The sequence below is a fragment of the Patiria miniata genome, unplaced genomic scaffold (genome assembly GCF_015706575.1).
Source record: "Patiria miniata isolate m_02_andy unplaced genomic scaffold, ASM1570657v1 HiC_scaffold_18, whole genome shotgun sequence".
NCBI classification, from domain to species: Eukaryota; Metazoa; Echinodermata; class Asteroidea; order Valvatida; family Asterinidae; genus Patiria; species Patiria miniata.
The window spans coordinates 11870479-11896287 of NW_024037056.1; the positions used below are offsets into that span (position 1 = coordinate 11870479).

The 25809-nt window shown below is 42.3% G+C and overlaps 1 protein-coding gene and 1 non-coding gene across 2 annotated transcripts; one reads left to right on the forward strand and one right to left on the reverse strand.

Annotated features, from left to right (window-relative positions):
• The first annotated feature begins 291 nt into the window (after positions 1 to 291).
• LOC119724629 (vacuolar protein sorting-associated protein 11 homolog) lies at positions 292 to 24042 on the forward strand. Its single transcript, XM_038195759.1, has 26 exons — positions 292 to 345; positions 3424 to 3479; positions 5899 to 5973; positions 6548 to 6721; positions 7734 to 7954; positions 8716 to 8860; positions 9321 to 9410; positions 9812 to 9948; positions 10999 to 11060; positions 11232 to 11311; positions 11953 to 12032; positions 13335 to 13488; positions 14079 to 14225; positions 14367 to 14558; positions 14696 to 14801; positions 15230 to 15262; positions 16621 to 16754; positions 18372 to 18506; positions 18856 to 18944; positions 19823 to 19897; positions 20278 to 20455; positions 21141 to 21262; positions 22222 to 22317; positions 22620 to 22746; positions 22934 to 22999; positions 23233 to 24042. The coding sequence occupies exons 2-26, from the start codon at positions 3462 to 3464 to the stop codon at positions 23953 to 23955; spliced, it is 3459 nt and encodes a 1152-aa protein (XP_038051687.1). The 5' UTR covers positions 292 to 345; positions 3424 to 3461; the 3' UTR covers positions 23956 to 24042.
• Trnaa-ugc lies at positions 9020 to 9092 on the reverse strand. The gene has a single exon. It is a non-coding gene; the product is annotated as a tRNA-Ala (tRNA).
• Positions 24043 to 25809: the final 1767 nt, after the last annotated feature.

A 25809-nucleotide genomic window follows, 5' to 3' on the forward strand; every position in this document is an offset into this window, starting at 1 on the left:
TTGAAACTCAAATTAAAACAAAGAAGAATTTTATACTGCAAGTATTTTATTGCAATACAAGAATATTATTTTTATTCAGTTTTTAGGCTTTAAACTTAATGTGAATTGTGAGAAAACTGCTAATTTCCTTTCTAGAGAAAATAATATTATGTCAATTTTTGGTAACTTAGGTAAACTCTACTAGTCTCTCTTACGAGCGCCAAATACTCGAGGAGAGACTAACATAAAAGTTCAAAGGTCAGACATTGCACAGAAAAATCTAGTTCCCAGAGTATGCAGCCCGCATAATGAATGTAAAGGTACAAGGGAAATGTTTGCGCCAGACTAAATGTGGGGTGGATCATTGAATTTTCGGCATCAGGTCAACTCGGACCCAAACCAAGTCGGACCCATGCCAAGTCGGACCCACGCCAACTCGGACCCACGCCAACTCGGACCCACTACCAACTCGGACCCACTACCAACTCGGACCCAAGACCAACTCGGACCCACTACCAACTCGGACCCAAAACCAACTCGGACCCACTACCAACTCGGACCCAAGCACGACCAACTCGGACCCAACAATGACTTTTATCATTAGTTTCAGAGATTATATTTATAGGTCATCTTAATGTTACAGTGCTTATATAGTGAAGATATTCTGTAATTATATTGGTCAGAATGGGGCTTTTAGTTTTGTTGTTTGATCATACTTCGTTGGTTTTGCTCTCTTATTACTGATTCACATGAAGAAATGGATATCTATGTGCAATGTTTTTCCTTTTTCATCTGCTTTTTGTGTGTGTGCCAAATATATAAACCAAATTAAATCACACCCAATGAAGGATTTCATTATGTCACAGAAAGGTAATCATCAAGTTAAGGAAATTAGGAATGCAGTTCGAAAATGTCAAACACAATGCATGCAGTAACATTGATCCGTCAATCATTCTCCCCCATTCATAGCGCTGATCACCAACGCCAAGAGATTAATCTTCGCGGTTGAACCAACGCGCGGTCCCCGGTTCACACACAAACAGCGGCAAGTTCATTCGGCAGTATCGGCAACCCTTGATCAGTTCAGTGAAGCGGGTAAAAAGGTTACCGCTGCAAAGATCGAAGTGTATGAAAGAAAATTGCTAATTAGAAAGACTAATCTGACTCAGGAACATTCAACCATGATGGACACCTGCTTGGACGCGTCAACAACCTGAATTATGGCATTTTGCAAGAACAAAGTAGGCACAAGGGATGCTTATGAAGTTAGCACAAGTTTGTTTGCTTGTTTTTTTCTGTTGTTTTAAGTCGTCAATATTTTCCAGCAGATCACATTCACTTTTGCACAATAGTGTTGGCAGTGACACCATGACACGAGTCCCACCCAGTAGCGTAGTTAGGATTTTCTTAGTGGGGCCAGAGGGGGCATCAGAATATCATGGGGAAGGGAGGAGGGCATTATCGCAAACGTCCTATTGCAGTTTATCCCAGTTGGGCCCAATAATGCCTCGCTATATCCATTGACATCAGAAATTGTAAACAGTAAGCCGTTGGCTTACTGAAAAATACAACCTGAAGAAAAGGGGCATTAGCAGTGTTTTTTATGAGTGGGGGCATGAAAAATTTGTGGGGGCGGGCACGTTACGCCACTGGTCCCACCCGGATTCCCTTGGAACGTACCCCATACCCAGGTCGTGAGGCTGGCCAGAACAAAACTACAGATACATGAATCACCGGACACATAAATCTAAACACTACAAAACTGTGCAGCCTCTAATTCAAAAATGCTGCAAAATGTGGCGGAGTAGGCCTATACACAGAGATCGGTAGCACAGGTAATCATGTCATTTACTTTGAGCTATACTGACTGTGTCTCATAAAGCAGGAAAAGGTTAACTTACACATGATTTGAAACAAGTATAAACGTATTGGGTCTATTCTTTTAGAAAAAGTGGTACGATACAGGAAAACAGCGGATAAATGGGTATATTTGAAATTTTTTAATAGAACGCTGTTTAATTTTAATTATTTTTTGGTACTTGGAAATGTCATTTTGAGGAAGTTATTAAAATTCAAGTACATGTAGAGATTAGAATAGACTTCGTTTTTAGACCTTATTTATTCTATTTAATGACTTATAATGTTCACTTATTTTTATTGAATTAATAATGTCATGTTTGAAAGTATTTATGTTTCAATGTCATACTTTCCAGTTTTATTTTTCTACGGAAGATCTGTTCTGAATTTATGTGGTTTGAATTAAAAATGAATTAAATTGCTGTTAAATTGAGCAAGATGGCGTGAACGATGTCAAATATGAAAATGAATAACTGGTTAAACTTTAATTTTAATTACTAAGGGAATAAATGTGTGCTCCGGAGGTTTTTATCACTCTGTTTAATACCACTTAGAGTCTGGGTGCTGATAATTACCCGAGCCGGAGGCGAGGGTAATTATCAGCACCCAGACTCTAAGTGGTATTAAACAGAGTGATAAATACCGACGGAGTACATATTTATTCCCATTCATAAATACCTTTTCGGTAAAAAAAAATCATATAATTCGTGCAAAACATCCCGATTTTGTTCAACAAATTCACTTTATGCTTTTTGAATCATCCCTCCTGCAAAATAATGGAGTGTTCAGCTGGCGAGTAAGATGAAAACAACCCTTTTATGGAGATTGACGCGCGCGTATCATGTTCTATGCGATGTCGCGCAGAACGCACCTGGCGCGTTGCGTTTTGAATTTAGAACTATAAAATTCTAACTCCCTGGTAGTGTTGCGCATGCCTACGTGAGGATTGTGAACGTTCAACCAATTAAACGATAAGAGGCACTGGATTTTTAGGAGTCCACATTTTATTGTGACACTGGAAAAGTGTTTAAGACCAGCTAGCCATGTCTTTATCATCCGTTTAATACCGGCCACGTGACGGGCTCTCGACCAATAGGAATGGCTAAACTGTCTGAGGTATTTATGAATTTTGGTTAAAGCGCAATATGTTTCAATGGAAACAAATAATAAAAATTAATAATTAATTAAACTTTTAAAGCGCATTTCAAAATAGCATATTAATGCACTTTACAATGACAAACTGCTGCAATACAGCTATTTTACCTGACAACTACAATGAAAATTTATGCTTAACAGCATCACTGTATTAACAGATAAGTGAACAGACTATATGAAATTGTCGAATGATTGAAAACGTTGTCGAATGATTGTTAACGTTGGGTCCGAGTTGGTCATGCATGGGTCCGAGTTGGTAGTGGGTCCGAGTTGGTTGTGGGTCCGAGTTGGTAGTGGGTCCGAGTTGGTAGTGGGTCCGAGTTGGTAGTGGGTCCGAGTTGGCGTGGGTCCGAGTTGGTAGTGGGTCCGAGTTGGCATGGGTCCGAGTCGGCATGGGTCCGACTTGGTTTGGGTCCGAGTTGGATCGAAACCGAATTTTCGCCACTTCGAGTCCTGGAAATGTTGTGAAAATGGCATTTTTACAGCAGGTGAAGTATCTTAAATTGATCAGTGAATGGATAATAGTTTTTGGTGCCTTATAGATTGTTAATGAGTAAAAAGTAGTGATGCTAAGAGCAATTACTGTGGGATTTTCAGCATGTTCAGTGGGCGGGATTTTCTTGTCAGTTTGTCACACTCACAAATTTGCACAGTGCGAGCGCCCCCACTGTTGTTGAGTGTAGATCTTGACTATGTCTATCATGACTATGTATCAGTATGTTCAGACTTTGTTAGTAAAAAATAGTAGAAACGTTGTTCATTAATTGTCATTGAAATTAAACATAACCTGTCCTTAGACTGAGGGCGCTCTGTGCAGGCTCTTTTTAATTATTATTAAAAGTGGATTGGTTGATCTTGTACATGTGTAAGTTGTAAAGAAACAAGTTTACACGATTGTTTTGGATTTCAAAGACGACAAAGTGTTTAAATAGCCGTGAACATGGTGAACCGGTCCCGCGTTCACTGCGTTTTTTCCGTTCTTAAGCCTGCTGCCTGCAGACATGGCAGATTAGCGCCCTCATGCACGTGTATACCAGTGATGTAGTGCCTTGATGCTGGGCCTTGGCCTTAAGGCTGGATTTTAGGGCCTTGGCCTTGGCCTCGAGGCTTGAGGGCAAAAGCCTTGGCCTTGGCCTTGGCCTTGAGGGTTCAGGGCCTTGCAATTTTGAGTCAAGGCTCTTCAAGGCCCATAGATTTTTGCATTTTCCAGATAAATCTGTTCGAAATTTTGCTGTTACCATTTTAATCGTATTACCATGGAGGAGGGAAGCACCCTATAGATTTGTGTGTTGGGCACACTTCCACTTTTGTAGCATTACATTTTGTTACCATTGTAGTAGATTTGCTGCAAAAATATTCCGTACACTTGTGGGGCTAATGAGATGATCACTTTAATTGCATATAACTATGGAATAGATCTGATTGGTTGTACCGGTATATATGTCTCCCTGATAAGTGCTAAAGATTTGCATGTATCTGTTTTAGATAATGCTGATATTTCTGACCATGTTGGGCCAGCAAATAAAAATTTCCCAAATCAGTTTCTTGGATCCCCCTATTGTTACCCTTGGGAGAATTGTGTGTCAATATAGAAGTTAATCATTATTTTGTTTAGTTAAACCATATTGAAGACCTGAACTTATACTTTAATTAATAGATACAGTGCAGTCATAAAACGGTGTAGGCCTATGCGAGCATGTGATTGCAATTAAAGAAATGTTGTTCTTCGTAACGAGCAATTTGTGATGATAAGGGCGGATCCAGGGGGCCAGAAGGGCCCATGCCCCCCCCCCCCCCCCAAAAAAAACACCATTTTTTTTTATGTGACGTCGTAATAAAGGCAGGCAATGAGTACACCACAATTTTTTCCTCAAAAAACATCGGTTAAAATGGTCAGAAATTGCCTCAAGTCGCACCACAGAGCATCTCGAATCCAAAAATTTTTCTGGGCCCTTAAGCGGGCCCCGAAGCCCAAGCCGTAATTTTTTGACCCACTTTTCTTTGGGGGGGACCAAAATTTCTTCCCCCCCCCCCCCCCGAAAAAAATTGTGTTCTGGATCCACCCTTGCGTGATGATGTGTCACTCATGTGACTATAATTAGTTCTATATCAGTGGTCATTTCATAAATCAGGGCCTTGGCCTTGGCCTTGGCCTTGAGGGTTAAGCCTTGGCCTTGGCCTCGAGGCTTGAGGGCCAAAGCCTTGGCCTTGGCCTTGGCCTTGAGGGTCAAAGCCTTGGCCTTGGCCTTGGCCTTGAGGGTCAAAGCCTTTGCTCCAACACTGGTGTATACAACGTACTAGGCCTACGCTAACATGAATAATTAAATTACAAACTCTTGTCGAGCGAATACGTGGTCAGGGTGGTCAAATTGTAGTAGGCATAGCGTGCCTGCCTTGCAAGGACGTCACTGGAGTTCGAGTCCCAGCCTTGCCGTTGTTTTTGAAACTTTGTTTTTTGAGTTCCAAACAGTAAGAATTGTACAATTTATTGTGTTTAATCCAATCCTACATTTAATTGCAGATAAATTTGTTTTCTTTTTCTGATTCATGGCTCTGGAGGATTTTTTTTAAATGAAACTAAAGTCCGAAGTTGCTTTAGGTCTGATTCCCATCTCGTGAATACGAAGTCACATCGACAATCAAAGCATGGAACCAGACGAAGATTTGTCACGGTTAAAACTCTTAGTTACAAAAAACACTTACTATGTTCAGTACGGTGCCGGTAAAAGAGCTAAAAAACAAAATCAGAGACCGATTCACGGTCAACTATACTGCCTTTGGATTTGTTGTATCTCAGAAGCTCTTCAACTCATTTTCAAGCAAAAGATTTCCAGTTCATGGAAGTTACAAGTGTCAAATAATGCTTCAGTGTTTTAATTCGGTTTACTTTCTCTTGAAATCTTTCAGTGGAAGCGGCTGAACTTCTTTGACAAGGAAGTTGTGAAGCTTCCAGGCACAGCTGAGATCTTCACTAGCTTGAGGGTAAGCTTTTACTATGCATCTGTGTCTCTAGCATGTCGAGATATAGTCCGAAAATTTGGAACTCTCAATACTGTGTATGAGAGTCCCAAAACTTAAGGTATTGAAAGCATGCAATACACGAAAATAGACTGGCACCTGAAACAACCAGTCAAGCACCGCTTCAGTACTGCATCAATCAAACTGTCAACTGTGCCAGGAGAAACGTCTGGCATGAACCGGGAACTAGTCTCTATATACTACACATTTCTCCATAGTCAGCCACCAGACTAATGACACTAAATGAAGAGGTCAGTCTTTTCAAATAGTTGGACCATGGTTGGACATGTACCAGTCTAGTCTTTATAAATTGCTCCGTTTCATCTTAAGTGGGGTCAGGGAACCAGACTACAAGAGCATGATTGGTTTTCTTAGTTTTTCCAGCATCCACAACCCAAAAAGTGAAACAAGTCAGTTTAATAATATTTGCTATAACATAATAATCCACCAAACCATTTATTTCAGAAAAAATGCAGCAAAAGCAAATGTTGTACATTCCCTTTAAAATGAGACAATCTTTAAATCCTTATTTTTCTAGGACATAGACATCACCACCTGTGCTAGTGGGCGGGGCCAGGTGACCCTTGGGGATTCCGATGGCAATCTCTTCTTTCTGGATCGCAACTTGGAGATCTCCGGTTTCCGCGCCTACGAGCTGCGAGTCACCCACCTCTACCAGCTGAAACAGCACAACATCCTGGTGTCCATCGGGGTGAGTCAACCAGAATTGTAAAACCATCACAAGTCACTCATCAGACATTACAATTCAATCACTAGTTAATCACATGTCCATCACATATCCATCTCAAGTCGCTCACAAGTTAATCACAAGTCAATCATATGTCCATCACAAGTCAATCACAAGTCAATCACAAGTCAATCACAAGTCAATCACAACTTAATCACAAGTCAATCACAAGTCATCACATGTCAATCACAAGTCATCACAAGTCAATCACATGTCATCACAAGTCAATCACAACTTCATCACAAGTCATCACCAGTCAATCACAAGTCACTCACCAGTCAATCACAAGTTATCACAAGTCCAACACAAGTCAATCACACAAGTCAATCACAGTGCAATGTGGACAAGCAGGACAAAATAAATTATGCACAATTTATATGGATATTTGTATAGCCTTATGCATAATTCATGAACAGTAAGGTGAGCCTGGCTTGGACAAGCAGGACAAGATGAATTATTCATAACTTTTCTGAATACGTAATTACCCTTATATATACATAATCATGAACAGCAAGATGAGCCTTGGATCAACCCCATATCAAGGTCTGGACAAGCAGGACAAGATGATCTATTTCTAATGTTGATGAATATTTAATAAGTTCTTATGCATTATTCTAATCATTCATAATGTTGATGAATATTTAATAAGTTTCATGCATTATTCATGAACAGCAAGATGAGGCCGGGATCAACCCCATCATCAAGGTCTTGAACCTGGACAAGCAGGACAAGATGAATAATTTGCACTAAGTTCTCATGCATTATTCATGATTCATAATGTTGATGAATATTTAATCGGTTCTCATGCATTATTCACGAACAGCAAGATGAGGCCGGCATCAACCCCATCATCAAGGTCTGGAACCTGGACAAGCAGGACAAGATGAATCATTTGCAATAAGTTCTCTCATGCATTATTCATGATTCATAATGTTGATGAATATTTGATCAGTTCTCATGCATTATTCACGAACAGCAAGATGAGGCTGGCATCAACCCCATCATCAAGGTCTGGAACCTGGACAAGCAGGACAAGATGCGCAACCCGACCTGCTCGCGCATCACGAGGGCGCTGCCCGGCAGCAACCAGCCGTGCCACGTCTCCGCGCTGGCGGTCAGCGAGACCATGACCATGATGGCCATCGGGTTTCAGGACGGGAGTGTGACGCTCATCAGGGGGGACGTCACACGCGACAGGTTCGTGCTGAACAATTTTAGAGTTAACAACGGGGGTTGTCGAAACCTGGGTTCATTTGCAGCTTCAGATTCAGGAGATGTTCGCTTTTCATTTCAACATCTTGGTACCAAACACTGACTAGTCTAGTCACAGACTCCCGTGCTAGAATTCACCTAATAAACCGTTCGCGAGTTAAATTTGAATAAAGTCTGGAACGCTGACTTAATCCAATGCTTTGCACATTTTAACTTTGCACTCTCACAATAAAAAAGACTGTTACTATATCACGTGATTCAGGGCAAGCCTTATGCTAGCAACCCCCAACTCCGGCATGGTCTGGTGTCTTTGTGCCATTCTCACCCATCGTGAACAATGTATTGGTGCTGAGTGTCCCTTACGTAACTATGAAAGAGCTTGCCCCGAATCATGTGATTAGCAACAGTGTCTTTGGTCTGGAGAATTCAAAGTTAAAATGTGCCAAGCATTCTGAGCAAGTCAGTGTACCAGATGTTTTCAAATTTAAATCCCAAAAGGTATAGGTCAATCGCAAATGGCTCATTGTTATCTGCATGATCAATTAAACGGAAGTTGAGGCCAGGTAAACAAAGTATTTGAAATATGAGACCCATTTTATGTAGCACCTTATAAGGGTTTACAAGGTGCTGCGGCATTAAGCAGCCACTGCCAGAAACACCGGGGCAAACCCCTTCTCTTAGCGATTTGTGTACTCATAATGTCAAATCATTACCTAGTTGACCTAATGTTTTTTGTTTTGACGTAGACACAACAAGTTTAGGACCGTCTTCCAGGACAAGACGCCAGTTACCGGGTTGGCGTTCCGTCACACGCAGCGCAGCACGGTGCTCTTCGTCGCCACGGAAACCAGCGTGAGCTCCTTCAACCTTAGCGGGAAGGACCCCCACAGGGTGAGCGTCTTTTGAAATTTTCTTTCATCAAAGAAAGTTGGATGAGTTGAGATAATCGAATTGACTGGAGAGGGGTTCGAACCTGCGACCCCCCACAGGGTGAGCGTCTTTTGAAATTTTCTTTCGTCAAATAAAGTTGCATGAGTTAGATAATCTAATTGACTGGAGCGGGGTTCGAACCTGCGACCTCCGAATTGCAGTTCCGGTGCTCTACCAACTGAGCTATCTAGCCCTATGTTGGCAGTTCCCCATTTTGTCAATGTCTGTGTTCAAGGGTGCTAGTCCGAAGTTGTAAACCTGTATATGCCATGTAGCCAGGGATCACGCGCAAAGTCACGATGCTAGCAACATTAGCAATGCTGCAAACCTGGAAAAAAGCAAACGGGGATCACTCAGAGAGGATACAGCTTTTTATTACACATTTTTGAAATAAACTTATAATTTTTTTGTATAATCGCAGGAGGTACTCGATTTGCACGGTTGCCCGCCCCGCTGTGCCGTGCTGAGCGACGCCACACAGGACAACCAGTTTGTCATGGGACGAGAGGACGTAAGTTAGCCGGTGCCCTGCTGGGTAACCAGTTCCACAAAGCTGGGGCCAATTTCACGGCACTGCTAAGCTAAAAAAAATTTGCTTATCACAAAAAAAGTCTGGCTTATAAAAGCAGGTTACCAGTCAATATATTGCTCGTGATTAATATTCAGCTGTCTTTTGCTTAGCATGAAAATCACATGGAGTTTTGGCTGGTAACCTGCTTTTATAAGCCAGACTTTTTTGTGCTAAGCAAAGTTTCGTGCTGAGCAGCGCCGTGAAATTGAGCCCAGTACATAAAAATCTTGCTTAAACAAATTTGGTTTCGCAGTGAATGTTTTCGTTATGTCAAATTTGTTTCGCATTCGCGTTAATTCTTACGTTTTCTGACATGCGTCATGTTTATTACAATATTCCAGGCGGTGTATTTCTACCAGCCCGATGGTCGAGGTCCATGCCTGGCCTTTGAAGGCAAGAAGACCCTGCTGCACTGGTACCGGGGGTACCTGGTAGTCGTCACCAAAGACAGCAAGATGCTGTCGCGGAATCTTGGCGCGTAAGTACTTTGGTTATTTTAACGTTCTCGACAAAGTTAAAATTTTCAAAGGGATCGCACAGGAAAACTGACTAGGTACATTATAATAATTATAAAGTTAAAGGTAGAGTCCATCATTTGCAGCAATCCAAAAAGTAACTGACAAAATTATTGTTGAAAAGCATACTTGGTTTAAAGATAGTGATGGCACTAAACTCTCTGTGAAATTATTCTTTCTGGCATGTTGTCATTTTGAAGAAAACAATAAAAGAAGGTCATTTCCAACGATGCGTCTAAAGACACATTTTTGGAAATTTCCGTTAGTAATTCATTTAAATTTGGCAACTGGTGCACGCAAGCGTTGACACGATGCACACGCACGCACAATTCGTCGGTTCATTGCGTGACAATAAAAGAAGGTCATTTCCAACGATGCGTCTAAAGACACATTTTTGGAAATTTCCGTTAGTAATTCATTTAAATTTGGCAACTGCTGCACGCAAGCGTTGACACGATGCACACGCACGCACAATTCGTCGGTTCATTGCGTGACTTGGCGTAGCTGCAATCGGCTGTATGAGAACGTTTCCCAGATGCTGATTTAGGGCGTAATTCAAAACATGACTCGGCAACTTTTGAATGGAAAATCGAGATCCTAGAATATTGTTTTTCTCAGAATACACAGCATTCACTGAGCTAAAACTTCATCAGGTTAGTTGTTCAGCACCCTTCTTTAGATTTTGAGCACTTTGGTTGTTCCAAAGGAAAAAAATGCACAAATGACAAATTATGTACTCTACCTTTAAACAAAAATATCGGCTGGAACCACCAAGCGTTCCATTAGCCTTTTGAAGTAGGGTGGACACAATAGCAGGATGCTATTTGAAGTTGGTAAATTTGAGTACCTGCAAAACAGTTTACCCACACGGAATAGCGCCCTGCTAGTGTGTGCGCCATACTTCAAAAAGTCTCATAGCAGAATCCCATTAAAATCTCATTGGTAAGACATTGTTTATTCTTTGTTGTTCAGTTTTTTGTGTCTTCTTTGTTTCATCATATTCTGCCTTTTAGCGCTGGACAGCAGTTGGTGATGGACACGGTGACGGTATATGACATCCAGAACAAATTCATAGGTAAGAACTTGAGGTCAAGTACTCAAACTATATTTATAAATTAGTACTTATGAATGTATTGTAAGATCGCGATGGCAGATAGACGATACATATAATGTATTTTAAGAATGGTGTATAGACTAAACACTTTCTCTAATGCTGTATGTTTTTCATTTCCCGTTTTTTTTGCAGCTTACTTGGCCCCCGTGCCAGAAGTCCTGGATGTTTTCCAGGAGTGGGGATCTATCTATGTGCTTGGTGGGGACAGAAAGGTACAGAAATTTTAAGAAACAATTTTTTTTTTTAGGGAGAATGAGGATTTCCTAAGAATTATTCAAAGTGAAAAACCCAGTAAAAAAGATGTGACGGAAATTCAGTCAGATGCTGCATAAGTTGCTAGTCAAATTTTGATTATTTTTTTTTAGAATTGACAGGCCACATGCACTCCTAGGGAATGAATGCCCTGACCTAAAGAAACAAGCTCGATCGGATCTCGGAAGCTTCGGGCCAACGAATACGTGTTCGTGCATGAGTCACGTGATTGTGCCATGTAATTTCTGGAAGGAGTAGAGTTTTGAGTTTAAAAAAAATCATGTTTTTTACCCCAGTGACCCCATGATGACCTTTGACCCCAGTTTGGTCATGTGACATGTTGGGGCTGGGCTACTGATACTTTTGACAAAGTTTGGCTAAAATTGGTCAAAATATGTAGGAGCAATAAACAATGTCAACGTTGGTTACTAATTACTGAGAGACATGATGATTTGTTGAGCTGCTATTCCGCAGCTAAAACCTCATCAATTTTTTCAACTTTTTTTGCAGTTTCAACTTTTTACGGAGCTGGTTTAGTGTTACAGAAAATCAAATTTTGAAATACTTCTGTTGATTCATATATTTTCCCTTTTCCTTGCAGCTGTACCATCTACAAGAGAAGGACACGCAGACCAAGCTAGAGATTCTCTTCAAGAAGAACCTGTATAGTCTGGCGATCAAGTAAGCTTGTACATTGTGCTTTGTTTATTACACTGATTGACAGAATTTGTATCACATTGTAACCGTCATGTCTTATAACTGTTAGATCAAATTGGGTTGTAGCACAGTGAGTGAATTAAGTTAAGGAGAATACATGAGAAAGTGTGGATTCGTAATTTAAGAATTCACGAGGCCTGAAGCGCCGAGTGAATTCGTAAATTAAGAATCCATGCTTGCGAGTGTATTCTCCCACTTAAACCATTGCGTCAACAGAAGTATTGTCATTAACAGTCCAGTGAGTGGAGATGAAAAGACTTGCATATCTCGTGTCAAGTCGTGGCCATCAGGGTATTTACTGGGGAGTTTTTCGAGGCTCTTATACGTAATCAAGCATTGTGGCGTGTTTAGCATGTGTATCGCCACACCCGTACAACAAAGTCATTTTGTGTGTAGGCACCTTACGTTAACTTCAGACAATGATTTCTTTCTGACTCAAAGTAGTTGTTGCAGTGACGGTGGAGAATCTGACAGTGAAGATGCATTGGTAATTTCGGAAGGAAAGTTTTAATGCAGACGGTCCTATTAATGCTCATTATGGAGAACAATTGTCCGACATGTTTAAAGTGTGGATTCATAATTCCGAATCCACACTTTACTAAAAATTCTTCATTCCGAATCCACACTTTGTGACCAGTGTAACAGATTCGTAGTTCCGAATCCACACTTTTAACAATAGTGTGACGTCATAGCAATGGTTTAAGCATAAAGAATGATGATGTGAAGGCATAGCCACTTTTTATGATGATGTAGCTGGTTTTGCCGGCCGTAAAATCAGTTCCTTTGCACAGCAGGGGGAGTCAGGTTGGCGCAGTGGTCCTTTCCTTGCCTTCCACCTCCATGGCCCGGGTTCGATTCCTGCCCTGATCAACATGATTGGGTTGGGTTTTCAGTCCCTACCTGATTCCATGGGTTTCCCCAGACTTTTCTCCTGGGGTTTTCCTGACCCACCTCTAAAACTGAAGTTTTACTGTCTTCGTTAAATTCCAGCCTCCCCCGCGAGAACGGGAATTATTGTCTGGCAAGCTATGATTTGAAATTGTGAATTAATAATTTGGTAACTAAGCATGGGCCGATATTTGTGCATAACTTTTGTATTGCTAGAAGAATAGCAATTTAGGAGAGGAATCTATTTTGCAGGATGAAATTAAAAAATAGCACGGGGAAGCACCTTTAAGTTAGCACAATTCTTCTGCTGTTTTCTTTTAATAGTTAGGCTCCTTGATAAAATGATAAAGATATTTGTCTTTCTCTGCCTGTCCACAGCCTTGCCAAGAGCCAGCATTACGACTACGACGGCTTGATTGACATCTTCACCCAGTACGGCGACCACCTGTACGGCAAAGGGGACCACGACGGCGCCATATCCCAGTACATCCGCACCATCGGACACCTGGAACCATCGTATGTCATCCGAAAGGTGAATCATAGAAAAATTGATCATTGGGAACTAATAAGTACTCAGTGATTGTTTTGGATTCTGACTAGAGCCCCTTGACCAAATACATTGACAAATTGGGGAACCGCCAACATAGGGCTGGATAGCTCAGTTGGTAGAGCACCGAAACGGCAATCCGGGGGTCACAGGTTCAAACCCCCCTTCAGTCAGACGCTGATACAGCTGAACTTTGGTATTTGTAGATGCATTAGAGACATTTATTTGGATGAGGCCAAGAACTCTTGAGGCTTTTGAAGCAGCATGGTTTCTTTGCTTATTCCAGGTTGTTCTGGATGTAGATACCCAGGTACTGGTATTCTGAGATTTCTTCAAGGTCGGTGTCCATCATAGAATAATTTGCATTTCCTGGAGATCTTTTGCGGCTCATGCGCATACGTTAAATTTCGTTCCCCACGTGTCGGCCCATGTAACTAGGTTGTTCAGGTCATTGTGGAGCTTTGTTTTGTCAATAAGTGAAAGGACAATGTGCTGGCCCCTTTGGTTCATCAAAGAAAAATTGGTTCTTTTATGATCGTTGTTTTTCACAAGTGTTGAAATTTTTGTTCCGTTAGTTCCTGGATGCTCAGAGAATCCACAACCTAACTGCCTACCTACAAGCCCTACACAAGCAGTCCTTGGCCACCGAGGATCACACGACCTTACTGCTCAACTGCTACACCAAACTCAAAGACAACAGCAAACTGGACGAGTTCATTATGGTGAGTTTCTGTCATTGTAAAAGATCATATGGGTATAAGAAGGACCCAGAATCGAATACAGGCATCGATCCTACCCGACATACCTAAAGATGAGGCTCCCCTATGCCGTCTCAAAACAATATGAGAATTTCTCTCTAACAGACCAAGGACAAAGAAGTAGACTTTGATGTGGAGACGGCCATCAAGGTCTGCCGTCAGGCCGGCTACTACAAACACGCCCTGTTCCTGGCAGAGAAACACGGCCAACACGACTGGTACCTTAAGGTCCAGCTAGAAGACATCAAGGACTACCAGAGAGCGCTGACTTACATCGCTAAGCTGGAATTTTTTGAGGTATGGAAGATAAGGCACATCAAAGTGAAATTTAAGAACTAAACGCAGTTGGAAGTTACGGGCTCAATTGCGCCGCCAACTTCAAGAGTTTTCTCTTTAAAAAAAAATCATGTAATGTCAAGTGTCTTTGTTCACAGGCGATGGACAACATGAAGAAATACGGCAAGACACTGATGAACGAAGTTCCCAAAGACACCACGGATCTACTCAAGATCCTGTGCACGGACTACAAACCTAGTGATAGTAAGTAAAAGAAATATCTCTTTCCTTAAACAATTTTCATTCATTTCTCTTTGAAATAAAAATCAAATTTACATTTTTATATTTTTCAACAGAGCAGAGTCATTGTCATTTTGATTTTCAGATGTCGTTAAATAGATGTATCAAAAAACGGAATTCTAACAAAATGGCCGCCTTTGCCATTATCCAAACCGTGACTGAATTTTGCAGCTTTGGATTAAAACTCTAAAGGCTAACTTGCAGGTCGATTTTGCTAAGCTTAAAAAAGACCAAAATTTAGAGCATGAAATGGTTTAAGTTTAAGCCAAAGCTGGAGGCAGCGTCGTGATTTCAAAAATGTCCCTCAAGTCAAAGAAACGATTTGGTTTTCACAATCCATGTTTCAAATCATGGATATTTTATCTGTTTTGGTAATTTTTTTTCGTCTTTAGTCGCTAATTTCCTGCAAGTTGGAGAAGAAGATGGTAAAACTGTCGCAACAATTTGCATGTGGCTTGTAGTTCAGTTTCAGAATATGAATGGTGTCCGGCTCAAAATTATTGCAGATGACTAAACCTTTGCAATGGACTTTGCTTACCAAATGTGTTTTGTTTTGTGTTTCTCGGCAACAAAAGTAAAGGAAAACTTTTCTTTATTACACAGCATTTGTTCACACAAAGTGTGTCTCACTTTTGCATGTAGTGTAATTCTGATTTTTGGGCATTTTTTATTTTGTATGTGTCTGGAAGTGAATGCTATGAAATAGTCTTGTGTCATATTACATATTAAGTTTGCATGTTTTTTGTTTTGTTTTGCACAGGACAACAGAAACACAATCCCCCAACAACAAAAAATACCACCAAAGAAATGCAAGTAGCATACGTGTGCTTGTGCTAACATGCAAAATACCGGTGAAAATGCCATTTACTTTGTTGTAATTTAAATGTTCAAAGATATGTTCTGTCTTTTCTTTTCTGGTTGTTATGGAATCTGGTATTATGAATTTTTTTTATAGCGTTGTTTGTGAAAGGTTTATCAAATTTTTCCAAAAAAATTGGTTGAGGGGTTCTTAAATTTTGTGTATTACTTAATTTTCTATTAGGCCAAAAAAAAAATAGTCGGTCTCTGGTCAGACCGAAGTTCCGGAATTGATGCGGCGACGCGTTTTTTTTGGTTTTTTTTTTTAAGCTTGTATTGTACAGACAAGGTGGGTACTATTTTGCTTTTTTGTGTCCTCATTATACATTGGTGTCCTCTATAGTTTGCCTTGGTGCCCTTTATCATTTGCCTTGGTGCAATATCCCCATTCCTTGGTGCTCCTTGGTACAAAATTTGAGGAGGCGCGGCAATAGAGGGCGCTGTTGTAGCTTCCGTGTTAATTTGAAAAAGAAAAAAAAGGTTGACGCGCATGATTAAAATCGACGCACGCGCTGACCAGAGACCGAGTATTTTTTTTTTTTGGCCTTAAAATGAGTAAGCTTTTTTTTTAAAAATATCTCATGATCATAAGAAGGTTTTGTCCTTTTTTTCAGAAGGTGGTCTTGACTAACTTCTTTGTCTGCTCAAAAATGCTAGGTTTTTTTTGGTGTTTTTGGGGGGGAAGGGGTTGCAACCCCTTAGCTTTAGTCAAGTTTTTGAAAAGTGAAGCCCCTCAGCCTTGTTTAAATTTGAAATCCGATGTTGAGTCATAAAAGCATCCTTGTGTGGGCTCTGTGCGCGGACAAGAGAGGGAGCTGTTTGACCACTTCCGTGAGCCCAGTGGACGGAACACACACCTGTGTACCTAGTATGGATATTTCTTTTGTCTTCGCGTAGTTAAGAACAATCTTTATTTTCTACCCAGAGCCCCTGATAGATTCCAACATGCTAAGTGGCGACGTCATGCCGTCCGTTCAAAAGGCCAACGCCGAAGAGTTTATCCACATCTTTGTCAACAACTCGGGGCAACTCATGGAGTTCCTTGAACACATGGTCAAGGTCAGTCCACAGTATTTCCGAGTCCAAAATCACGCCAACTTGTTTCATCGAAAAGAGCATACGGACATCTTTAACCCATTTAACACCTGTACTACATTGTACCAACGAATCCGGAAAATCGACCACTTGTACACTCACGAGGCCCCCTTCAATGGAGAAACCATTGTGCATGCTATTGTACAAAGCAACTGCCCATGATGGATTATCTGAACAATAGCTAGCACAATGCTTTCGCCATTGAAGGGGGCCTTCGTGAAAGAATTGATATAGTGTGCCCGCATTAGTCTATTGGATTCTGTTGATTCACTGATGTTTCCATAAAACCATATGGGACGGTTCGGGGCAGTACAGGGAGTAACTGGCAGGGTGGTTTGGGGCATTTCAGGGAGTAACAGGCAGGGTGGTTTGGGGCAGTACAGGGAGTAACAGGCAGGGTGGTTTGGGCAGTACAGGAAGTAACAGGCAGGGTGGTTTGGGCAGTACAGGGAGTAACAGGCAGGGCGGCTTGGGGCAGTGCAGGGAGTAACAGGCAGGGTGGTTTGGGGCAGTAGAGAGGGAGTAACAGGCAGGGTGGTTTTTGGGCAGTACAGGGAGTAACAGGCAGGGTGGTTTGGGGCAGTACAGGGAGTAACAGGCAGGGTGGTTTTTGGGCAGTACAGGGAGTAACAGGCAGGGTGGTTTTGGGGCAGTACAGGGAGTAACAGGCAGGGCGGTTTGGGGCAGTACAGGGAGTAACAGGCAGGGTGGTTTGGGGCAGTACAGGGAGTAACAGGCAGTGTGGTTTGGGGCAGTACAGGGAGTAACAGGCAGGTTGGTTTGGGGCAGTACAGGGAGTAACAGGCAGGGTGGTTTGGGGCAGTACAGGGAGTAACAGGCAGGGTGGTTTGGGGCAGTACAGGGAGTAACAGGCAGGGTGGTTTGGGGCAGTGCAGGGAGTAACAGGTAGGGTGGTTTGGGGCAGTACAGGGAGTAACAGGCAGGGCAGTTTGGGGCAGTACAGGGAGTAACAGGCAGGGGGGTTTGGGGCAGTACAGGAAGTAATAGGCAGGGTGGTTTGGGGCAGTACAGGGAGTAACAGGCAGGGTGGTTTGGGGCAGTACAGGGAGAAACAGGCAGGGTGGTTTGGGCGGTACAAGGAGTAACAGGCAGGGTGGTTTGGGACAGTACAGGGAGTAACAGGCAGGGTGGTTTGGGGCAGTACAGGGAGTAACAGGCAGGGTGGTTTGGGGCAGTACAGGGAGTAACAGGCAGGGTGGTTTGGGGCAGTACAGGGAGTAACAGGCAGGGTGGTTTGGGGCAGTACAGGGAGTAACAGGAAGGGTGGCTTGGGGCTGTACAGGGAGTAACAGGCAGGGTGGTTTGGGGTGGTACAGGGAGTAACAAGCAGGGTGGTTTGGGGCAGTACAGGGAGTAACAGGCAGGGTGGTTTGGGCAGTACAGGGAGTAACAGGCAGGGTGGTTTGGGGCAGTACAGGGAGTAACAGGCAGGGCGGTTTGGGGCGGTACAGGGAGTAACAGGCAGGGTGGTTTGGGCAGTGCAGGGACTTATGTGTTGACATCGTTTTAAAAAGTTTCACTAAATAATCTCTGTTTTTTTTTCATACCACTATCTTATAGGTTCAGCCCGATTCATCTCATCTCATCTACAACACCTTACTGGAGCTGTATCTCCACGACATGGCACATGAAGGAGAAAGACGGAACCGTTTGGAACTCCATCGCAAAGCCATGGACCTGTTACAGACGTCGGATGTGAGTCACAAACCCCCATTTCATCTAGTCTTGGTCTCTCCCCTCCCCCACCCCCGGCAGCCAGTTTTGATTCCTGGCAGTCGCGTTCAAGCTATCAACAAGGTGAATCAAATCCAGTTTTGGGATATTTTGCACTTAGACCCACAAAATTCCGAGCACACTTCATGTGTGGAGCGCCGTGGTCCAATGGTGCTTGTGTTCTTGGGCAAGACACTTCACTACAATTTGCCTCTCTCCACCTAGGAGTATAAATGGGTATCTGTAAAGGCATTCCTTGAATTTCTCGATCTGAGTGCCAGCTTTTACAAGACAAATTTCATTGACAATTCCTTTATTTTTTTTCGCTCAGGCCTTGTATGACATTGACCAGGCCATGGTGCTTTGTCAGATGCACAACTTCAAGCAAGGAATACTTTTCCTGTACGAGAAATCCAAACTGTAAGTTACAACCCTTCACTTTGCGTTTCTGTTTGGGAAGTAACCATCTGTTCAGAGCTGAGATGTTAGTGAGTCAATCCCAAGTCAAGTCCACATTCATAAATACCTAAGACAGTTTACCCATTCCTATTGGTCGAGAGCACGTCACATGGCCGATCTTAAACAGTCTTAAACACCGGCTGGCTGGTCTTAAAAAAACTTTTCCGGTGTCACATGAACTTTTGACTCATATGAAGTCTGGTCCCTTTTACCCTTTTATTGGTTGAACGTTCACAATCTTCACTTACGCATACACAATACTACCATTGAGTCCGCATTTCGAGAGTCTCAAAATTCACACTACACCGGCACCGCCACATATTTTTTTACTTGTTTTGACTTTTTGACCGAAGAGGTATTGATGAATGGGAATAAATATGTGCTTGGCCGGTATTAAACAAGTTTGTTTAAGACAGGCATGAGCCTGTTTGTTGATAATGTTCGTCGCCTTCGGCTCTGGCCATTATCAGCGTTCAGACTAAATATTCGTTGGAAATTTGAAATTTGTGACTTGTTTTAACTTTTGACCGAAAAGGTATTTGTGACTGGGAGTGCTTGGCCGGTATTAAATAAGTCCGTGCAAAACCCGTGTGTGGCCTGTTGCAGAAAATGTCTCTCGCTTTCGGCTCGGGCCATTATTGGCCGGTCTTAAACGGACTTGTTTAAAACCGGCCAAGCACATATTTATTCCCTTTAATAGTAATCGCCATTTCGCGTCTGTGTTCAGACTATATAAACAGGGCTGCGTTCCACTCGCACAAAAGTTCACAATTTTTTGTGCACATCCGATGGGAATTGTTTTGCAAAGTAGCATACATATTCTGTCATCTATTTTTCAGATATCAACAGATTCTGCACTATCACATGGAGAACAACGAGTACGACCAAGTCATTGATACCTGCAAGAGACACGGGTGAGAATAAAAAAAATATATAAATCTTTAAAAAAAAAAGTTGGCTTGCTGCCTGGTTTTCACCTTAAAATCAATCACTTTGAGATAGACAACCTCTTTGTCCAAGTTGCTATGCGACCAGTCTGGGCAAGCTATCGATTCTATCATGAAGGCCCCCTTCAATGGCGAAAGCATTGTGCTAGCTATTGTTCAGATAATCCATCACAGGGCAGTTGCTTTGTACAATAGAGTGCACAATGGTGTCTCCATTGAAGGGGGCCTCGCTAGTGTGCAGTGATTATGTGTTCAACTCCGTCTGTGGATAAGACAACAAAAAGCATCCTATACACATCTTACAATTTTTGTGAACTTCATGTACTTTCCCCCCTTTACCCATCTAGGACCCAGGACCCTAACCTGTGGGTTCAGACCCTCTCCTACTTTGCCCGCAAGGAGGAGAACTGCAAGCAGTACATCGTGGAGGTTCTGTCCCAGATCGATCGCTACAATCTCCTGCCTCCGCTCATGGTCATACAGACGCTGGCTCACAACTCATCGGCAACGCTGTCCGTTGTCAAGGTACGCAGTGCTTGTCAACAAAAGTCATCACAAGTCAATACGCCGTAGAAGTGGTTATGTCATGCCTGCCAAGATCACGCATTGCCTAGGGTGATGTTTCAACACAAACCTGGTCTTATGCAGCAATAGCACGGTGCCCACTTTTTTTCCACAAATTTTTTATCCACAAAATATTATCCTTTTGAAAAATAAAAATAACGGCATCCCTCACGTTCTGAGTGATGGCTACAGTCAGCTACGAAGCACTGCCCCATTTCCCAGTTTTATATATTCTTAAGGTCTGAGAAATCTCAACTAGAAAACCTTCACCTAAATCGCTTGTGCAAAACATACGGTAAAAATGGCGGACAAGACATTGTGTGGAAATTCCACACACAGCGGAATGGTCACTATTGGGGACGACCCCGCGTGACGTCACACTTCTACGGCGTATCCCAGGCTAATCATAAGTCAATCATAAGTCATCACAAGATAATCACAAGTTAATCACTAGTCATATCGCAGGCCATCATAAGAATATTGTAAGTCATCACAAGAGAATGACAAATTAATCACAAGTCATCACAGGTCAAGACAATTACAAGGCACTAACAAGTCAGTCACGAGTCAGTCACAAGTCAATAAAAAGTCAAGTTGGTTTTTAGTTTATTTTTTAAATTATTTTTGGTTTCCTTTTTGTTTAAAGGACTACATCATTCGAAGGCTTCAACAGGAGAATGATCAGATTACAGAGGACGAGAGATTAGTGAAACAGTACAGGGAAGAGACGGAGAAAATGAGGATACAGATGGAAGAGATGAAGACAAGGTGAGTATAAACGGCTTTTGGGCTGGCTGGTTGCTGGCTGGTTTTCTTGGTTGGTAGTTGGTCAGTTGCTTGGTTGATTGACAGTCACGATAGTTGGTTTGTTGGTCAGTTTGGGCGAGGACCATAGTTCAACTAACTTTGTTCGAACGCAGGATTGTTGGACTACTTGTAGTCGACTATTTGGAACCTTAGCCCAGGGCACGGTTTCATCGCTGGTAACCAATTGCCGCAGGCATCATAATACACAACGGGGAACCAGGACCAAGAAGTTCCGTGATGATGTTTGACCATCGTTTGACTAGAGGCATTAGCATGTTGCTATTAGTGCCCAGGCCTAAGTTACATCACAAATAAACCATTGGTCGACTAATGGTCCTTGCCTGAAATTGCTCACATTTGCTAGATTGCCAACTCTCTCTCAGTCCAAAATGTAGCAAAATGTCAACAGATTTCTCCTGTCTCTTGTATTGGGCAGATAGGGGGAAAATGGCGGGGGGGGGGGGGGGGGATTGTTCATTCTCATGTTACAAGCATGGCATTTGGCACACAGTCAGAGTATGTCTTAAGAAAGACATTTGGCTATAGGGCCATCCCAGATTTGTCCTTTGAAAAAATATAGGTAGAATTACAAGCAATATTAAAAATGGCTGCCATTGCTTGTTATTCTACCTGTATTTTTTTCAAAGGACAAATCTGTGATGGCCCTAAAGCCAAATATCTTTCTCATGACATACTCTGACTGTGTGCCAAATGCCATGCTTGTATCATCAAAGGCACAATCCCATCACCTATCTGCCGTACTATTGGACTTGCTACTCTATTTCTCTTTGTAAAAACCACCTTGAATGGGCCGTTGTCTTGTTGTCAACAATTCTCATTAGAAATAAATCATCAATTTTTACCAAATTCTGAAGACGAGACCAAAAAACATGCTCTTTTTGCTTTCCTTTGTTTAACAGCGCCAAGATCTTTCAAGTGTCCAAGTGCAGTATCTGTAATCATAACCTGGAGCTGCCGTCCGTCCATTTCCTGTGCCAGCACTCTTACCATCAGCAGTGAGTACAAACTTGGGATTCTCTTCTTATTTTCAAATAATTTCAAACAAAATGTTGAACTTTTTTACAACTCATTATCAAACAACCACAATACGAGAGAAGGAAACTTACTGGGGACTGGGATGTAGGTCTTCCTGCAGTTGCCAGATTGGTGTTATTTTTAAAGAGATTTGGTTCTACGTCGATCATTTTTGTCATTGTGCTTTGCCTGTCATTACGAGAATGCCTGAATCCTAGATACTAAAGTCGCTTGCATCGTGACTTTGGACTATACTCAATATTTATTGTTTTAATTCTCACAGCTGTTTTGAGAGTTATGCCGAGAATGACCTAGAATGCCCAGCCTGCGCTCCAGAGAACCACAAAGTCATGGACATCATCAGAGCCCAGGAGCAGAGCAAAGACCTCCACGAACAGTTCCACAGACAGGTATGGTGCTTTGTGTTCTTGGGCAAGACGCTTTACTACAATTGCCTCTCCCCACCCAGTAGTACAAACAGGCACCTGTGAGCGTAGAGACCAGATTGTGCTGATCTCGAGCTGCTGCAGAAAACTGGTCTCATGTTCTGATGAACTTGCTAATTTCTTTTTGTTTTGTCTGTTCTTCCTTCCGTAGCTTGAGAAGTCACAAGATGGTTTTTCTGTCGTCGCCGATTACTTTGGTAGAGGGGTCTTCAATAAGGTGAGAGTTTGAACAATTCAAGTTTTTTTTTATTTAAAAAAAAATATATATTTATGTTTTTCATAAAATGCAGGATTCTGTGACAAATATTTATTATTGTGCAGTTTTGTTCTGACTTTCTTTACAATCTGTTGTCAGAAGTGAACAGAAACAAAATGCCTGTACCAGCCGCAGACAGCAAACGTTTTCATCCTTGTAGAAAGTTAAACCAATTTTTTTGTTCACTCTCACAGGTTACCCTTGTGACTGATACCTTCCCAGCCTCACCCAAGAAGCTGACACCCTCCCAGTCGCCCGGTATCCTGCCAGCACCCATGAAGCCTACCATGGCAACACAGGGGGCACCCAGAGCAACCCAGCACCCAGTGCAGAAGCCCATTCAGCAGGTTCCCAGGCCATCCCAGGCAGCAGCGCCGACCAGAGCCACCCAGCCCTCCACAGGCTACACCCAGCCCACTTCCCTCCCAAGCATCCAACAACCCAGTCGAACCCAGACCCCTCCCCAAACCCAGGTGTCCAGATCCACCCCTAGCTCGGTCCAGATCCCAACCAACAGAGGCGGCACCCAGTCCTTCCAGCAAGAGACGAAACAACCCCAGACGGCGGCCGCCGATGTTTACCGCTCCAGCCCTTCCCGGCTCACCCCTTCCAACCCTAACCCCCCGAAATCATCAAGTCCAAGCCTTCACCATCGCGCGCCCACGGCCCCCACCCAACCCACGCAAGAGTACAACCCATTTTTCGGGGCGGGTTCGAGCACAACAAAAGCCCCTGCCCCTGGTACCGCCCCGACAGCCCAGAAATCCTCCGCGCCAAGCAAAACACAGACATACAATCCTCAGAGCAATCCGTTCGAAACCGGACCACCCAAAGCAGACAACCCGTTTGGAAATGATGGATCTGGTTCAAACCCGTTTGAAGAAGACGAAGATGCCAATAATCCTTTTTTCAATTAAAAAAAATGCATTAAGAAGAAATGTACAATTGTCTTACCGAAATCATGTTCTGTTGTATATAATGTATCGATAAGGAAAATGAGGAGATTATTAATATTAGAGATGTTTAATTATTGTTGACAGTTGCAATTTGAAAACTTCCCGAACTGCCCCACTCGTTTTAGAAATAATTCACAAGGTTCCAAACGGAACCCGGGACCCTATACGTGTTTATGGCAGTGTACGTCTATCACAAGCAGAACAGACGTCAATTCATGTGTGGCCACAAGCAACGGGGAATGAACAATATCGTCGCGCCAGTTCAACAAGGTCGTAACTCCATTCTGCAACACAGTCGTATCTCGTGCGATTACGCTCCGTGCAACAAGGTCCGATCTCAACGTCCATTGACTTTGTGTGTACATCCAGGTTATTTTAAGTGAGATACAACCTTTTGAAATTCCGAAACTCGCGTTTCATGTACAGCCCATTTTAGCAGATACAACCTTGTTGAACGGACACGAGGATATTAACCACTTGCTGCCGGGATTATTTTTGGCTGAAAAACAACCATTTTTGAATTGTTTAAAAAATTTAGTCAAACACATCAAACACCGACTCTTGAGAGTCATTTTATTTGTGCGATACTTCTCACCATGACTTCATATTTTGCAACACTCCAAAGCCAGGGAGTAATATTTGCGACGATGTCAGGCCGTGTACAGCGGCCAAGTTCAAGTTCAAAACACGGTGTGTACACAAAACCACGGCGAACCACTGACGTGTTTACACGTCCACCACCAGAGACTTAGGGAAAGCTTGACGATTTTACCCGTCGCCCGCCCCTGCGAATATACATTGCCACATTGTGTTTGCGCGTCCTCCGACGTTAACTGGTTAAACAGTGGAATGTCTTTGTCACAGATCATGGGAAATAAGCTTGTGACTTTTTGACTTAGGACTGGATATCATTACCTTGTGATGGACTTGTGATCAATGACTCGATCGACTACAAGTATAGTTCAGAGAAGGCACACGTTTTTTTTATAGCGCTCAAAAATTTTGCTGTTAAATCAAAGCATGCAAACATTATTAAATAGCTTTTAATTATTTGCAACTTCAACATCAAAACTCTTTCAAATCTGTCTTTTACCTTCCAAATTCTCCAAAATCCTCTTTGCAAAATGGAGGATTTTGCTATATGGCCAAACAAATATGTGTGGCTGATTTTGGAGGATGCTCTGTGTCAAGGTCTTGGGCCGGACCTTGTGTTGTTTATGCTCTGCCTCCACATACTGACAGTGATTGCTGGAGGATTTTTCAGGATTGAGGCAGTGGTCACCCCTCCAAGGACCACATTCAAGAAATAACAAATGATTTTGGAGGATTGAGGCTGCATTACATGGAGGCAGTTGGAGGATTTTGCAGGATTGAGGTTGCGTCCTAGCAAAAATGCCTAGGGAGTAATTGGGTTAGTTTAAAAAAAGAAAGGAAAATTGATCAAGACATATTTAAAGAATATTTTGTAAAAGATGTATGTACATTTAAGCCTCTACTCAAATTGTAAATCATATGTTTAGAAACTTAATTTTGTTCTTGCCTAAATCTTGGAACACAGCAATCAGTAGAATTAATTTCATATTATCATAAGAATTTTCTTTAATTTTTTTTTTTATATTTTGAAAAAAATACATGGTGTAAGCTCTGAAAATTAAAGATAGAGAATCTACATTTGTACAGAATTAGTTTCTTGCTTTTTTTATATATATAATTCACTTTGATTTTCTGCCTTAAAATGGAAATTATTGTGTGTATGAAAAAACAATAATCAAAAACGGGGGGCATATGGTCTAAGCACAGAGCAAGTGGGCATAT